The sequence below is a fragment of the Mastigoproctus giganteus genome, chromosome 7, assembly GCF_048544385.1.
Source record: "Mastigoproctus giganteus isolate SK-2022 chromosome 7, ASM4854438v1, whole genome shotgun sequence".
Lineage (NCBI taxonomy): Eukaryota > Metazoa > Arthropoda > Arachnida > Uropygi > Thelyphonidae > Mastigoproctus > Mastigoproctus giganteus.
The window spans coordinates 158108295-158126156 of record NC_143581.1 but is presented as its reverse complement, the minus strand read 5'-3'; the positions used below and the strand labels follow the sequence as shown (position 1 = coordinate 158126156).

The 17862-nt window shown below is 39.8% G+C and overlaps 1 protein-coding gene across 1 annotated transcript in view; it reads left to right on the top strand.

Annotated features, from left to right (window-relative positions):
* The window catches only part of LOC150083280 (murinoglobulin-1-like), an 892685-nt gene that overhangs the window by 569410 nt on the left and 305413 nt on the right, over positions 1 to 17862 (top strand). The window contains exon 25 of the mRNA XM_090378459.1: positions 16236 to 16476. Within this exon, the coding sequence (XP_090234585.1) occupies positions 16236 to 16476 (241 nt within the window). The remainder of the gene's footprint in view (positions 1 to 16235; positions 16477 to 17862) is intronic.

Genomic DNA, 17862 nt, shown 5'->3' with positions numbered 1-17862 from the left:
ATATGCCTTAGGCATCAAACTCAAGTAAAAGACACTTATCAAAACTAAAGAACTAAAATGGTCTTGGGCAGGAACATAACTCGAAGACATGATGACAGATGGACTAATAAAATAACAGAATGTTACCCAAGAGGAGCTAGAAGAAAACCTGGAAGACAACGATGGAGATGGGCAGATGAAATTCACAAGTTCTTAGGTGGTAAATGGATGGTCATTGCACAAAACAGAAGGAACTGGAAAGTTGCTGGAGAGGCCTTCATCCTGCAGTGAATTGAAAATGGCTGATGATAATGATGGTGCAAGGGCCTTTGTTGTTATCACTGATGAAGTCTTAAAGGTTCAGAGAAGGTTAGGGATGATGTAGCTATGCATTTTATTATTGCATTGACCAAAGTCGCACTATCACATATCACATGGGTTCTTCTGTGAGGCCACATAAAACAGTGACTTTCTGACATCAGAGGAACATGTGATGCTGAAGATCCAAATTAACAAGAAACTAAAGCTAGGGAAACAAGTTTAAATAATTAAAAGTTGTGCTCAATGGTACTTCACATTGATCTTTACAGATGCAAGTTCCTTCACAGTAAGAAGAAATTCAACTGCTGAAGCCGAGTGCTGGAAATCATTGATATGGAAATTACAGGGAATTGTTTAGTTATTAGACAACTTTTTACCCTGAAGACAAGTAAATGCCTTCAGTTATATTGCATTACTCAGTTATTTTAAAGGAGAGTGGTGAGAAAATGCATAAAAACATTAAGATTAATCACCAGTGTATAGTCAATCCATAAATGTGGATCTATAAAATGATTAACTACAAGAATACTCAGTCCAACTTCAGTGGTGAGGAAAAATCATGGAAGTAGTGCTTAAGATGCAATACAGGGTCATCTAGATAGAAATTATATTCTCCCAGGTAGAAACCGTAGCTGTCATAACTAGAAGAATGTCTATGACATGCCATATCACTTAATCTCAGGAAGCATATAACTTAAATTTCTAAATCCTTGTAATTTTTCAGTTACATAAATTAAATATCTCAATTATCACACAGCAGTGTACTTCTCTGTTGCTACCAATTACAGAATCAGCTTCCAACCATTTGGTATTTGAACATTAGTTGAATTTAATATTCTTCAGTCACAGCAGCACTACCCCATAAAATGTCTTCTACAGTTTAGCAGTCCCTCAACATGGGCACCTGTACGTAGTGAGGGAACCTCCCAGTGATGCTGCTGGTCTTCCAGATTAGCATCACTGGGATCTAACACCCATACCTTGGTTCAGGGTTACATCATTGGAAACCGGCATGCCCAGTCATGCGCCGCGGCCCGTGGAAACTCGGAAAGGGGGATCCTGGTGGTTGAGGGACCTAGCCTTAATACACCACTTCGGCCCCTGCTTCGACAAGACGGGTGGTCCCGGACCGGCCTGACTGGGATCAGTCGGTGGGTGGTTCCTACTGCTAGGGTCAACTGCATTCCAATAAGTCTCCCTCCCTTTGATCCTGGGATGGGATCAAGGCTTATTAGAAATGTGGGTATGATGCTCCTGAGCGAACTTGGTGTCCCATTCGTGTACACAGTACCTGCTAGTTCACTAGTGGGTGGCCCCTCATAGAGCTCCATGGTGGGTGAGGTACTTAGGGCATCTGAAATTTTTATTTTTATTCCTATGAGTAACTTAAATCCTCTTTCTTCTGGGGCCCCTACCTAATCAAAATGATAGCACAGAAAACACCTCTATAAAAAAGAGCCAGAACTGAGGATGCACCACCATCAGTGATGCCACTCTTCCTCATTCCCCATTCTTCTGGAGAGTAGTCAATTGGAAAGATGTCACCCTTGTTTATCCAGAAAGGATTAGAAGGGTTGGCAGGATCACCAAAATCCATTAAACAACTGTGTTCTGGCGACCTTTTGGTTGAAGCTTCCAGCGCAAAACAAGCAGCAAAAATCCTGAACTCTACATCTATGGGGGGAATCCTATCACCGTAACCCCCCCCCCCCCAACAACAAAACTCTGAATTCTTCACGAGGTGTTATATCAGAGTGGGACCTTCATTTCTCTGAAGAAGAAATCTGCTCTGAATTGAAAGACCAAGGAGTGACAGCTGTCAAGAGAATATCGATACGAAAGGATGGGAATCTCGTCCCTACCCGAGTTCTTATCCTCACATTCAACACCCCATGGCTTCCAAGTTCCATCAAGGCAGGCTATCTAAACTGCTCAGTGAGGATTTACGCTCCAAACCCACTGAGGTGCTTTAGATGCCAAAAATACGGCCACTCACAAACAGCTTGTCGTGGTAACCCTGCCTGTCCTCGATGTGGTACTAAAGACCACAAGAGCAAGCACTGTTCAGCCTCAAAACTGATCTGTGTCAATTTCCAAGGAGAGCACCCCGCCTACTCTAGAGCATGCCAGCAATGGAAGGATGAAAAACAAATCCAAAAATTAAAAACAGAGCTGAATATTTTCTACCCAGAGGCCAGAAAATGTATCCAATCAATAAATAGCAGGAAACCTTCATATGCTCAGAAGGTTTCTGCTAAGTGCACTATTGGTACCCAAACTGAGATGGCTGTACCACCTCAAGAGTCATTCACTCCGATTGCACGCTATTTATTGAATTCAGAAAAGCCCACCCAAAAAACACAGTCAGCTGCTACTCCTATATCCGTACCTCCTAGTGCTCAATCACTACCAAAACCAAGTGGTAAAGAAAAGCCAAAAAGATCAGAAGAGCCACCGATAATACCAGAAACAATGGATGTAGAGGATAAGGAGGTACCAGACGAATCAGTCTTGGAACTCTTTGCGGAGGAAGAAATGAACACGGGACAGCATCCACACTTCCCCAAAAAAGGTAAATCTAAGACTGACAAAAGTAAGCCCTCAGCACCTCGGAAGCCGCCTGATGGACCCACCAAGCCAAAATAATGGCTAAATTCCTACAATGGAATTGTTGTGGATTCTGGCGAAATACTGATGACATCAAGGCCCTCCTGTAAAAGCACGAGCCAGTTTGCTTTTGCTTGCAGGAGACTTATCTAAAGGCAGATGATGACCTTGCCATGCATAACATCACAATTTTTCATAAGGACAGAATTGCGGATGTTCTTGCTCATGGAAGAGTGGCTATCCTTGTAGGCAACCAGATCCCAGTTCAGGCCTTGCTACTTACAACCAGCATAGAGGCTGTTGCAATTCGCCTTACAGTGGGATTTTTATTAACCGTCTGCTCTATTTATTTGCCACCTGGGACTGACATCTCCTAGGATGACCTTGATGATCTTGTAACGCAGTTGTATCCCCCCCACCTTTCTTACTTCTCGGGGATTTTAATGGACATAACACCCTGTGGGGTAGTGCTAGCAATAATGGAAGGAGACGAGTCATAGAGCATATGCTAAATGACAATGATCTCTCCCTTCTAAATGTGGGAATGAATACATTCTTCCACATGCCTACCTGTACATTTCCTGCCATTGATCTTTCTATCTGCTCCCCTTCTCTACTCCCTTCACTGACTTGGGAAGTGGAAGAGAACCCATATGGAAGTGATCACTTCCCTGGGATAACCTGCTTACACAGCAGGAGACAGTGTCTTCCTTTCAGGTTACCATGGTGAAAGACTGGTCAGATTGACTGGAATGCCTTCCAACATCAGGCAATTTTGACCTTAATGCAGTCAGTCAGGAGACTATCAATGATGCAGTCACGTACATCACAGAAAATATTGCCCATGCAGTTGCAAAACATCTGCCCGGTTTCCACTTTTTTCCCAAACCATGGTGGAATTCACAATGCACAGCAGCAAAAAAGGCTCAACACAAAGCTTGGGGGATATTCCGCTGATATCCTACCACTGTCAATCTAATAGCCTTAAACGTGCATGAGCCAAAGCACGCTGCATTTGCCATCAGAGTCAAAAGGAATCATGGATCCATTTTACATCATCTATTACCCAGTCTACCAGCATTAAGGTAGTCTGGAAATAAATTCAAAAAATGAAGGGAAAATATACATCTCACCCTTCACTGATCCTACAATATAATGGATGCACTATTGCAGAGCCATCTGCAATAGCCAGTGCTCTTGGGGAAACATTCTCAAACATATCTGGAATATATTCCTATTCCCCAGAGTTCCTGGTCCTGAAACATAAAAGAGAAAAACAGGCACTAAATTTCACACCGAAAGGCCTTTGTCCCTACAACGTGCCTTTCACTCTGCAGGAACTAAAAAGAGCTCTCTATCTTTCCAAGGCAAGTGCTGTTGGACCAGATGGCATTCATTATGAAATGCTTAAACACCTCTCACCAATGTCTATGGATCGCCTGCTTGTTCTGTATAACAGAATCTATATAAAAGAGCAATTTCTGGATTCCTGGAGCATGCCAATTGTGCTTGTCTTTGCAAAGCAAGGAAAGGATCCTAAATTCCCTACTAATTACCATCCTATAGCTCTGACTAGCTGTCTGTGCAAAATCCTGGAGAGAATGGTTAATTTTCAGTTAATGTGGTATTTGGAATCGAATGATCTTCTCTCCAGCATCCAGTGCAGCTTCCGATAAAACAGATCAACTCTTGATCACTTAATTAGACTGGAAACATCCATCCGGGATGCTTCCTAAAACGAGAACATTTGGTGTCAGTATTCTTTGACATGGAGAAAGCGTATGACTCAACTTGGAGATTCGGCAACTTAAAAGATTTGCATAGCCTTGATCTTAGAGGGCATCTCACTATTTTTATTAAAAACTTTCTTGCCAACCGATCTTTCCAAGTTCGTGTGGGATCTTTACTCTCTCGCTACTTTTGCCAAGAGGAGGGTGTACCACAAGGATCAGTATTGTGTCACTTTTTGCCATCAAAGTAAATTCCATCACAGAACAGTGCCCTCTATGTTGATGACTTTAGCATATTTTGTCAATCATGCAACAAGCCATTAATTGCCTTAATTCCTGGGCACTTGCTAATGGATTCAGGTTCTCGCTGCAGAAGACCGTTTGTGTACACGTTTGTCGCAAGCGTAATCTTCATCCTGAACCTGAATTAAGACAAAATGCTATTCCAGTAGTTTCAGACACAAAATTCTTGAGACTCATGTTTGATAAAAAGTTTGACCTTTTTAGAACATATTCGTCAACTCCGTACAAAGTGAGGACTAAATATTTTTTGCACTCTCTCTCTCCTCTACGCGCTGGGAAGTCGACAGGTACACCTTACTACGTATTTATCGTGCACTTTTACGATCCAAACTAGATTATGGGTCCCAGGTATATTCCTCAGCCAGAGACAGCGTCCTTCGATGGCTGGACGCTATCCGTATCGCTACTGGAACATTTTTAACATCTCCTGTCCAGAGCTTATACATTGAAGCAAATGAACCGCTGTTATCGCTTCGATGTAAGCAGTTGTCTTTAAACTATGCTTTAAAACTGAAATCCCTGCCAGACCATCCTACGTGGACATCCATTTTTGAGCCACGTTAAGAAAATTTGTACAATACCCGTCAGACTGCCAACCGACCTTTTGGTATTCATGTCCAACAGCTACTCAGAGAGTTTAACATCATGGTAGACAAGGTTGCACAAACACCAAAGCAAACTCTTCCACCCTGGCATGCTCATACCCCATAATGCAACTTTTCCCTTAACCCATTACCAGCCATAATTGAATTTAAAAGAAAAATGCCATTTTCTTGCTTAATATCAGCTAAAAGCATTCAAATGAAGACAATGTAAAAAAATTTTATTCAAAAAACTCCCTGGTTACAGAAAAAAAGTACGTCCCATTTTTGGGACGTTGGCTGAGAATAAAAAATATTTAGGAAATTAGACAAAGGAAAAAAATATATATATATTCAAAATCAAACAATGGTGTTTTACACTAACTATGTATCAAACAAATAATAATAAATAAAATAATAATAATAATAACATTTTGTGTGAAAGGGAACAAAACATATGTCATGTAGGGTACATCACATTTGTTACAAAGTCTCTTTGTTTTTTTACCACATAAAGCACATCTTCATTGTGTCATTATTGTAACTACCAAATGTCCATTGCCATCAAATCTCACGTCCACGCTCACTCATCCACCTAGAAGTTTAGACTTTTGTGGACCTGCCTTTTTGAAGCAGAAGAAGTTGTTTTAGAAAGGTAGGCCAACACTACTTTCCTGCGTACATCCGGAAGCGATACATTTTCTTGAGAATTTGTAATTTGATACAATCTCCAAGTGTTGACAATGCATATATCTAGGAGTTGTGTGAATAATGGCCACCACCATTTTTTTGAACGAATTCTGATTCTATAAAGTGAAACTTGCTTATCTAGCATGTCCACTCCACGCATATGTGAATTATATTCTTGTATGACCTTTGGTATAGGAATTTGAATTTGCTTTCTGTCTTTATGGGCGTAACATCTAGTTTGTCCTAATGGCTCAATGCAACTGTAATTAGTGGCAAGTAAAACCGGTTTATTATCATTCCATTTTAGCACAAGTACTTCATTTGATTGGTCGAATCTATAATCAAAATAGCCTCGATCCTTCTTTTTTTCCATTTGCTTGCTAGAAATCAAAGGACACTTTTGTGTTCGGTTTTCTCTGACTGTTCCGGTTGCTTTCATTCTCAGCTCTCTAAGGTGGCACATTATTTCATGGCTGGTGAAGAAATTATCAAAAAACAGTTCATGTTTTTCATATTGGTCAGCAGGTATTGATGAAATTAGGTTGTAATAACTTGAACTGGTCCCTCCATTTTCTCACTTTTGCCACAATATGTTTCAAAATTATATAAATAACCGCTTGAACTACATAAACACCAAAGTTTGTAACCAAATTCTGGTGTTTATGTAGCCAAATTCAACAACATTCTGCAAAAATAAACATTTTTGCAGAATGTCGTCCATAATATCGAATCATCATTTCATCTATTGATAAATGGGTGTGAATCATGCCAAATTTTAAAAAATTTTGCTTTAGCATATCAAAATATGGTCGTACTTTGAACATTTTGTCGTTTATATCAAGGCGTGAATTGTCCACTAAATGGAGATACTTTTTTATTTCTTTGAATCATCTTTTTGGCGTCGCATTGTATACTAAAGGTATACCTTTAGTATACAATGCGATGCCAAAAGACGGTAAAGGTATACCAGCATCCGGGGCTTGTTCCCAATACATGTCCTCTTGAGGAAGTTTGTGATAACCACTAAACAATAGAACCCCAATAAAACTTCTCACTTCATCGGCACTAAGCGAAAAATTTGGGTCATTTTTTTGTTGTGCATACAATGTGCTTTGCTCTACTATATGATCAATAATGCCTTGAGAGAAAAACTCTTCAAAAATTTCAACTGCTGTTTTACTGTATAACAGAGATGTAACATTTTCAAAATTATTTTGGGATAAACTGTTCATCTCAGTGTACTGTATTTGATTCTTTGTCCACTCTGGTGTTTTTCCTTTTATGTGACTTGTTTTTGCAACTGTTTGAGAAATTGATTTTTTGTATTTATTACGAGATTCTGATAGGCTTGAAAAGCTTCCTGATGTATCTTCATTACACGGAAGATGGTTCGTCACTTTGCACAGCTTACTTTTTTTCTACAGCCAGTGCGTCGTCATCGCTGCTCAATTCAGATTCATCATTTATAGGTGTAAATAACTATACGGTACCTGCAACATCTTCCACTTCTTCTCCTTCAAGATTATTTTCTTCAAAATTCTCTGTGTCAGTTAGCTCATCAGGATCTGGAGGAATGATTGGAACATCAACATTGTCGTTATCCCTGTCTTCCCAAAATGCAGGATCCACAAACATTTCCTCTATCTCTTTTGTAGTTAGATATTTTCTAACAGTGTACTTTCCGCTGCTCATGGCTTTGTTATATAATATTTTTACAAAGGTAAGCCACTAAAATTTCGTTTTGACTCGAGAAACATCCACGTGCTTGCTGATGTTATTTTCAGCCAATGTCCTAAAAATGGGACATCAACATAAATAACAAATTTACCATAAATAATAGTGTAGGTGGCTTACCCTTTTAGTTGAATCACAAAAAGCAACTATTCTAGAATATATTTCTAGAGCCCTTATAGTGTTTGAAAAAACAGAGAAACTTTTATACACTTATCATTCTTATGACACACACATGCTTGAAAACAAAAAACTTGTAAATGCTTTCTGTCCTAACTTTTTGTATTTCAGTGCCATCTGACAATAAACGCCGTGATTATAGATCAGTTTCAAACTACTGTGTGTTGCCTGTAATCCAGTTTTCTGCATTTCCATTATTTTTATTTTCATTAAAAGTTACATCCCATAAATGGGACAATGGCTGTTAATGGGTTAAGAAATGGGTAAAGTCTGAGACTCCATCATCTGTCTACCTGTAGCTCTATTCAACACACCAAGCTGAGCACTCCGACTTCCTGCCAGTTTACACAGACAGCTCGAAGTCGGAATCGTGTATAGGATCTGCTGTTATCTTTCCAGACACTATATATCTCAGCAGATTCTTCCCGAATCCAGCATATACACTGCAGAGTTGCATGCTATAGAGTTAGCCTTGGATCACATTCGAACATGTCAATGCCAAAGGTCAATAATATATTCTGATTCTTTGAGTGTATTACAGACTTTATTATCTTTGAAACACAACTCCCATCCAGTTCTCTGTTGGGTTCAGCAGAAGATACATTCTCTTCATGAACACAAGTTTGATATCCACTTCTGCTGGATTCCTAGCCACATTGGGATAAGGGAAAATGATTTGGCCGACACTGCAGCCAAATCAGCAGCTCCCACTAATAATCTTTGCCTGTCAGTCCCCTATACAGACTACAGGCAAATAATACACAACAAGATATATTCCCAATGGCAAGAACTATGGCATAGAGAGAACAAATAAATTATACCAGATAAAGCCTATAATAGAAACATGGCAGTCCAGTCTGAGCAGGAATTGTATTAGCATTAGCATTAGCATTAGTAGAGGCATTTGATGCAAGAAAGCAAGCTTATGCAGCATCAGCAAAAAAAAAAAAAAAAAAAAACCACTTCCACTTCACCCCTCTGTTCGTTCAAAATACCTGTCCAGCTGAGCCTTAAACTTATTTAGGCTATCAACCTCCACCACAAGGGATGGAAGTCTGTTCCACCAACCAACAACCCACTGGCTAAAGGCAAATTTCCGCACGTCTATCCTACATCTGTCTTTCCTCAATTTGAATTTATGCCCTCTCAGGTGATTTTTCTGAGCTAGAGGAAGAATCCCATCAGCATTGAGCATGCTTAAACCATTCAAGGCTTTATACACCTCTATCAGATCACCTCGCTGGTGCCTAGTCTCCAGACACTGTAATTTGCAAAACTTAAGCCTTTCTTCGTAAGAGCACCCCTTTGTTCCATTCACTAATCTTGTTGCCCTTCTCTGTACTCGTTCCAGCAGCTCTACATCCTTCTTGAAATGAGGCCTCCAGACCTGTATACAGTACTCTAGGTGTGGCCTGACCATCGCCTTACACAATGGAATAATCACCTCCTTATCCCTGCTGGAAAAATTCCTGTATATCATTGACAATACTCCATGAGCTACTCTTGCAGCCCATCTGCACTGCTCAGAGAACTTCATATCTGCCTGCACAATCACCCCCAAGTCCCTTTCATTCTCTACCACTGTCAGTGTTGTACCACAGAGTTGATACGTTGCTCTGGGGTTGCTGTTTCCCATGTGTAGTACTTTACATTTGTCAATGTTAAACTTCATTTGCCACCTCTCAGCCCATCTGCTCAACCTTTCCAGATCCTGTTGCAGCAGCATAGTGTCAGTAGTGTCCTTGACAAACCTGCCAACCGTTGTATCGTCTGCAAACTTGGACATTAAGCTTGATATACCATCATCAATATCATTTATAAATACAGAAAACAATAATGGACCCAACACTGAGCCCTGAGGGACTCCACTAATAACATTAGTCCACGATGAGCAGTGTCCATTGATTACCACTCTCTGTCTTCTCCCCCTCAACCACCCCTTTATCCATAGCAGCAATTTGCCTCCAATGTCACACTGCTCCAATTTGTGTAGCAGTCTTCCATGTACAACAGTATCAAAAGAATTTCTAAGATCCAAGTATATAATATCATCATCGAATATCATCTTTTCATATCATCAGCGAATTAATATCATCAGCGAATATCATCTTTTAAGGGCACAAAAGGTGATATAGTTGTACACGTTGACACTAATAATATTAAGAGTAGGAGACCAGCAGAATTACTTAACAAGTACAGGTCACTGTTGAACAAAAGCCGAGAATTAGGGTTGAATTTGAAAGTGTCTGCAATTCTGCCCAGACACGATAGGAGGGAGTATATGATGAGAGCCTTGTCGATCAATTCGGCCCTGGAAAGATTGTGCAAGGCTCAAGGGGTAGAATTTTTTTCAGCCTGGACTGTACTTGTTAACAGGAGAGATTGCTTCTACAGGGATGGGATACACTTAAATAGAAAGGGTGCAAGAATATTTGCTGATGCTATCGAGGCAGTGTTAGGTGGGTCGGAAAACTGCTAGCTTGGGGGGAGACAAAGACCAATAGATTGACAGTAGCCACTGGCAGAGGTGAAAGAGATTCTTGCACTGCTTCTATTAGAATGAGCAGAAGCCTGAAAAACAAGATGCATGGTATTTCAGAGACTGCTGGGAGCCATTGCGGTACAAGTAAACACATGGGTTGTGTTAGGGTAGCTAAGAATAGAAACAGGTGCAGGTATACTTGCGTGTACACCAATGCTAGGAGTTTAGTAAATAAATTTGATGAATTTGAGGTATTGCTCAAAACATCAAAGGCAGATATTGTTGGGATATCAGAGACGTGGTGTCACACAGATATAAGGGATGCGGAACTGCAATTTGGGGAGTACAACGTCTACAGAAAGGATAGACAGGATAGGAAGGGGGGAGGTGTTATGCTATTAGTTAAGAAACACATAAAAACCAAGGAAGTGAAGCCAGTCGACATCGCTGGACAGTGCAGTGTTGAGTCAGTTTGGTGTGACATAAACATTGGGAGATCAAAATTGAGAGTAGGAGTGTGCTATAGGCCTAATGACTCTGATGAGTATAATAAGGAACTGTACAGGGAAATAGAGTGGGCCAGTAAATCAGGGTGTCTTATAATGGGAGATTTTAATTTCCCAGATATTGACTGGAATTTGGGGGCTGGTTACTCACACACTAGCAGGGCTTTTGTGGATTTATTGGATGATTGTTTTCTACATCAGCATGTTCGGGAGGCAACTAGAGGGAGTAATACTCTTGATTTGATTATCAGCAGTGATTCTTCATCAATTAAGAATCTGCAGATAAATGAACCACTAGGTGGCAGTGATCACATTGTGCTGAAGTGGGATTTACTCAAAGGGGTAACTACCATTAGGGGTAAAGGGAAGGGTTATTGCTTCCGTAAAGGCGACTACGATGGACTGAGACAGTATTTAAATTCTATACAGTGGGACCAACTGATGATGTTACCAACAGCAAATTCAAAATGGGAAGCATTCAAAGAACTTATCTTGGAAGCTACTAGGCTTTACATACCAACTAAGAAATATTGTTCAAGGTTTAGGCAAAAATGGATGTCAGATGAACTAATGAGGCATATGGCAGAGAAGAAAAATGCATGGGATACATACAAATTAACACATGACACAGAAGCCTATGATAGATACAAGTTGATATGCAACCAAATTACAAAGGAGGTTAGGCGGGCGAAGGCAGATTACGAGAAATCCTTGGAAAGGGATGCAAAGAAAAACAGCAAAGAGTTCTTTACTTATGTAAACTCTAGAAGGAAGGGGATGAATCAGATTGGTCCACTTGATATTGATGGGTCAAGTGTTGATGATCCTGCTCAGGTAGCTAACAAACTAAATGAATATTTTGCATCGACATTCACACATGAGGAGTTATTCAGTGAGGGGAATGCCAGAGGTGTATTCAACTCTAGCAGTAAGCTACAGAATCTTGAAATAACTGGGAGTAAAGTGGAGGAGAAACTGTTGAAGATAAACACAAGAAAGGCACCCGGGGTGGATGGGATCTATCCAGTTATATTAAAGGAGGCAGCAAAGGAAGTAAGCAAACCCTTAGCCATAATTATGAGAGCTTCCTTGGACTCAGGGGAGGTACCCATAGACTGGAAATGTGCAAATGTGACCCCAGTTCACAAAGGAGGATCAAAGGCTGACACAAGTAATTATAGACCTGTGAGCTTAACTTCTGTTCCAGGAAAATTAATGGAGGCACTGGTTAAAGAAGCACTGCAGGATCATTTAGACAAGACTTCAGTTATAGCTCAGACACAGCATGGTTTTGTTAAGGGGAAGTCTTGCCTGACCAACTTGATTGGATACTATGATGCAGTCACAAAAGAACTGGATGCAGGGAATAACTTTGATATTATATACTTGGATCTTAGAAAGGCTTTTGATACTGTTGCACATGGAAGACTGCTACACAAATTGGAGCAGTGTGACATTGGAGGCAAATTGCTGCTATGGATAAAGGGGTGGTTGAGGGGGAGAAGACAGAGAGTGGTAATCAATGGACACTGCTCATCGTGGACTGATGTTATTAGTGGAGTCCCTCAGGGCTCAGTGTTGGGTCCATTATTGTTTTCTGTATTTATAAATGATATTGATGATGGTATATCGGGCTTAATGTCCAGGTTTGCAGACGATACAAAGGTTGGCAGGGTTGTCAAGGACACTACTGACACTATGCTGCTGCAACAGGATCTGGAAAGGTTGAGCAGATGGGCTGAGAGGTGGCAAATGAAGTTTAACATTGACAAATGTAAAGTACTACACATGGGAAACAGCAACCCCAGAGCAACGTATCAACTCTGTGGTACAACACTGACAGTGGTAGAGAATGAAAGGGACTTGGGGGTGGTTGTGCAGGCAGATATGAAGTTCTCTGAGCAGTGCAGACAGGCTGCAAGAGTAGCTCATGGAGTATTGTCAATGATATACAGGAATTTTTCCAGCAGGGATAAGGAGGTGATTATTCCATTGTATAAGGCAATGGTCAGGCCACACCTAGAGTACTGTATACAGGTCTGGAGGCCTCATTTCAAGAAGGATGTAGAGCTGCTGGAACGAGTACAGAGAAGGGCAACAAGATTAGTGAATGGAACAAAGGGGTGCTCTTACGAAGAAAGGCTTAAGTTTTGCAAATTACAGTGTCTGGAGACTAGGTACCAGCGAGGTGATCTGATAGAGGTGTATAAAGCCTTGAATGGTTTAAGCATGCTCAATGCTGATGGGATTCTTCCTCTAGCTCAGAAAAATCACCTGAGAGGGCATGAATTCAAATTGAGGAAAGACAGATGTAGGATAGACGTGCGGAAATTTGCCTTTAGCCAGCGGGTGGTTGGTTGGTGGAACAGACTTCCATCCCTTGTGGTGGAGGTTGATAGCCTAAATAAGTTTAAGGCTCAGCTGGACAGGTATTTTGAACGAACAGAGGGGTGAAGTGGAAGTGGGTTTTTTTTTTTTTTTTTTTTTTGGCTGATGCTGCATAAGCTTGCTTTCTTGCATCAAATGCCTCTATTAATGCTAATGCTAATGCTAATATCAAAGTTATTCCCTGCATCCAGTTCTTTTGTGACTGCATCATAGTATCCAATCAAGTTGGTCAGGCAAGACTTCCTCTTAACAAAACCATGCTGTGTCTGAGCTATAACTGAAGTCTTGTCTAAATGATCCTGCAGTGCTTCTTTAACCAGTGCCTCCATTAATTTTCCTGGAACAGAAGTTAAGCTCACAGGTCTATAATTACTTGTGTCAGCCTTTGATCCTCCTTTGTGAATTGGGGTCACATTTGCACATTTCCAGTCTATGGGTACCTCCCCTGAGTCCAAGGAACCTCTCATAATTATGGCTAAGGGTTTGCTTACTTCCTTTGCTGCCTCCTTTAATATAACTGGATAGATCCCATCCACCCCGGGTGCCTTTCTTGTGTTTATCTTCAACAGTTTCTCCTCCACTTTACTCCCAGTTATTTCAAGATTCTGTAGCTTACTGCTAGAGTTGAATACACCTCTGGCATTCCCCTTGCTGAATAACTCCTCATGTGTGAATGTCGATGCAAAATATTCATTTAGTTTGTTAGCTACCTGAGCAGGATCATCAACAGTTGACCCATCAATATCAAGTGGACCAATCTGATTCATCCCCTTCCTTCTAGAGTTTACATAAGTAAAGAACTCTTTGCTGTTTTTCTTTGCATCCCTTGCCAAGGATTTCTCGTAATCTGCCTTCGCCTGCCTAACCTCCTTTGTAACTTGGTTGCATATCAACTTGTATCTATCATAGGCTTCTGTGTCATGTGTTAATTTGTAAGTATCCCATGCATTTTTCTTCTCTGCCATATGCCTCATTAGTTCATCTGACATCCATTTTAGCCTAAACCTTGAACAATATTTCTTAGTTGGTATGTAAAGCCTAGTAGCTTCCAAGATAAGTTCTTTGAATGCTTCCCATTTTGAATTTGCTGTTGGTAACATCATCAGTTGGTCCCACTGTATAGAATTTAAATACTGTCTCAGTCCATCGTAGTCGCCTTTACGGAAGCAATAACCCTTCCCTTTACCCCTAATGGTAGTTACCTCTTTGAGTAAATCCCACTTCAGCACAATGTGATCACTGCCACCTAGTGGTTCATTTATCTGCAGATTCTTAATTGATGAAGAATCACTGCTGATAATCAAATCAAGAGTATTACTCCCTCTAGTTGCCTCCCGAACATGCTGATGTAGAAAACAATCATCCAATAAATCCACAAAAGCCCTGCTAGTGTGTGAGTAACCAGCCCCCAAATTCCAGTCAATATCTGGGAAATTAAAATCTCCCATTATAAGACTCTCTGATTTACTGGCCCACTCTATTTCCCTGTACAGTTCCTTATTATACTCATCAGAGTCATTAGGCCTATAGCACACTCCTACTCTCAATTTTGATCTCCCAATGCTTATGTCACACCAAACTGACTCAACACTGCACTGTCCAGCGATGTCGACTGGCTTCACTTCCTTGGTTTTTATGTGTTTCTTAACTAATAGCATAACCCCTCCCCCCTTCCTATCCGGTCTATCCTTTCTGTAGACGTTGTACTCCCCAAATTGCAGTTCTGCTTCCCTTATATCTGTGTGACACCATGTCTCGGATATCCCAACAATATCTGCCTTTGAAGTTTTGAGCAATACCTCAAATTCATCAAATTTATTTACTAAACTCCTAGCATTGGTGTACACACAAGTATACCTGCACCTGTTTCTATTCTTAGCTACCCTAACACAACCCATGTGTTTACTTGTACCGCAATGGCTCCCAGCAGTCTCTGAAATACCATGCATCTTGTTTTTCAGGCTTCTGCTCATTCTAATAGAAGCAGTGCAAGAATCTCTTTCACCTCTGCCAGTGGCTACTGTCAATCTATTGGTCTTTGTCTCCCCCCAAGCTAGCAGTTATCCGACCCACCTAACACTGCCTCGATAGCATCAGCAAATATTCTTGCACCCTTTCTATTTAAGTGTATCCCATCCTTAAAACCTTAACAAGGAAGCTGTTCTTGCTTGACTCCACATAGGACACAGTCATCTGGCACATTCATTTCTGCTCAGGGCAGATGACCCTCCTATGTGCAAATCTTGCAAAACCATTTTATCAATAAAGCATATTTTAATAGATTACATTAATTTTACCCATGTTCGCAATATATATTTTACTGCTTTTACTCATCCGACTGGGCCTTATACACTCAGTCTGATTTTATCAGACAACGACCATGTGTCAGTAGTTTTTAAGTTTTTACAAGCTATTAATATATACACACATATCTAACTTGGATAATTTACTTTTAAACTTATAATGCCTTATATATATATAAATAACAGTTTGACGAGGTAACCTTTTTAAAGGTTACCAGAATTTATCTTTGTTGATATTTTAATCTTTTCTTGGCACAGTATAACCATAGTCGTTTTTGCGCTAGTAAAATCAAAATCAGCCAATCGATCAACAGTTTAGCAGCCCCACTCCATAACAAGAACTGCATGCAGTCTTACTGTGTACTTACATAACATGTTATATCTACATTTTTGCTGTGCAGTTGTTCTCAGCAGTATTTCTTCATTTATTTCAGGGAGGTTTGAATGAAGATGAAGCATCATTAGCAGCCATAACAGCTTACATTGTAATTGCTCTTTTAGAAGCTGGAAATATTACAGATATACAGGTCATCAATAATGCAATGTATTGTCTTGAAGCAGAAACAAATCCTTCTACTTATTCTCTTTCCTTATTTGCTTATGCCGCTGCCCTTGCTCACCATCCTTCTGCCGAGAGTTACCTTCAACAACTTGAGGATAAAGCCATCAAGAAAGGTAATCCTGTTTTTTGTAAATGTGCATATTGAATAAACTAATAATTTATTTCAGTTGTGCTTCAACTTTAAAAGACCTAACAATTCCTTTTTTTCATTTAAAATTTTTTTTAATATGTCTGTAAGTTTAATATTTGGAGGGGAAAAGATTTTTCACAACAGTAGTCAGTAGTTATTTTTTAGCTTGCTTTCTAAAAAGGTAAATCAGGTTTACGAAAATTCGACTTGTTGATAGGGTAGGGAATACAAACTCAAATTTGATGAAAGTTGTGTTTGTATTCACTACTCTATCAATTATCAAAATTATTTCAGGAAGGAAATTGATGCCAACCAGTGTTATCTCTCTATACGTTAAAAAGGTTTTCCTCCTAGTGATATTTATTCAAGCCAATGGGAGAAGTGGGCAAGGCAATTACGTCACTACAAATGAAATTAATTATTGACAACTGCCTCCATAACGTTCACCAACCTTGTGCATGTGCTTCACTGTCTAACATGCGATATTCCATTGTAACATTTTTGTATATTAATGAATATTTTATATTTGTAAATAGCTTAGCATTTTGTAAATATTTTAAATATTTGTATAGTTTGTAAATATTTCAGTCCTGCTCTTTCAGATGCAACAATATTCCTCATGCATTATGGAACCTGAAGCAGAATGCCTTTTCCTAAGTGACCTATGTAAACGCAGGTAAATAATTAATAGTGATATTTATTCCACCTTGAGAATGCTGCAACCTGCAAATGCACAGGTAAATAATTACATAGGTCATTTCCTGATTAGATATCATAGTGACATAGTGTTTTTTGCCTGGCGGCACCGGGGGTCTCCCCAACTCTGCTTTTTTACTCTGTGTAGAACAGTACTCTACATAAGGCCAGAGTGTGTGTTAGTGTGTGGTTTGTGCTGTTCCTCTAGCCACTTAGCCTGGGAGCCAGTGGAGATTCATTAACACCCCCATGTTTCTGTCACTGTCCCAGGGAAACAGGCTAGGACACATTAGGAGAGAGGAAAGTTCTGGCGGGGCGAACCCTGGGGTAGCCTAGGCCAGTGATCTCTGAACTTTTTTGTCATGTACTCCTATTTTACTTAAAACGATTACCGCTCACCCTCGAATAAAAAATCAAATATATAAGTTTAGTATTTTTTAAATTTATAAATCATTTACATGGAAGGCATTATATCTAAAATCATATATAATTTTAAAAGATCACAAATAAAAAAAAATGTGAAAAATTAAATTGAAGTTCAAGTAAAAAATGCATGTACTTGAATGTGCATGGTTGACATGATCAAATAAAGCCACACGATCAAGCAAAGCTGCATATTGAAATATTAAAAATACATTTATTTATAATTTTTATTTTCAATTATGTTTTGAAA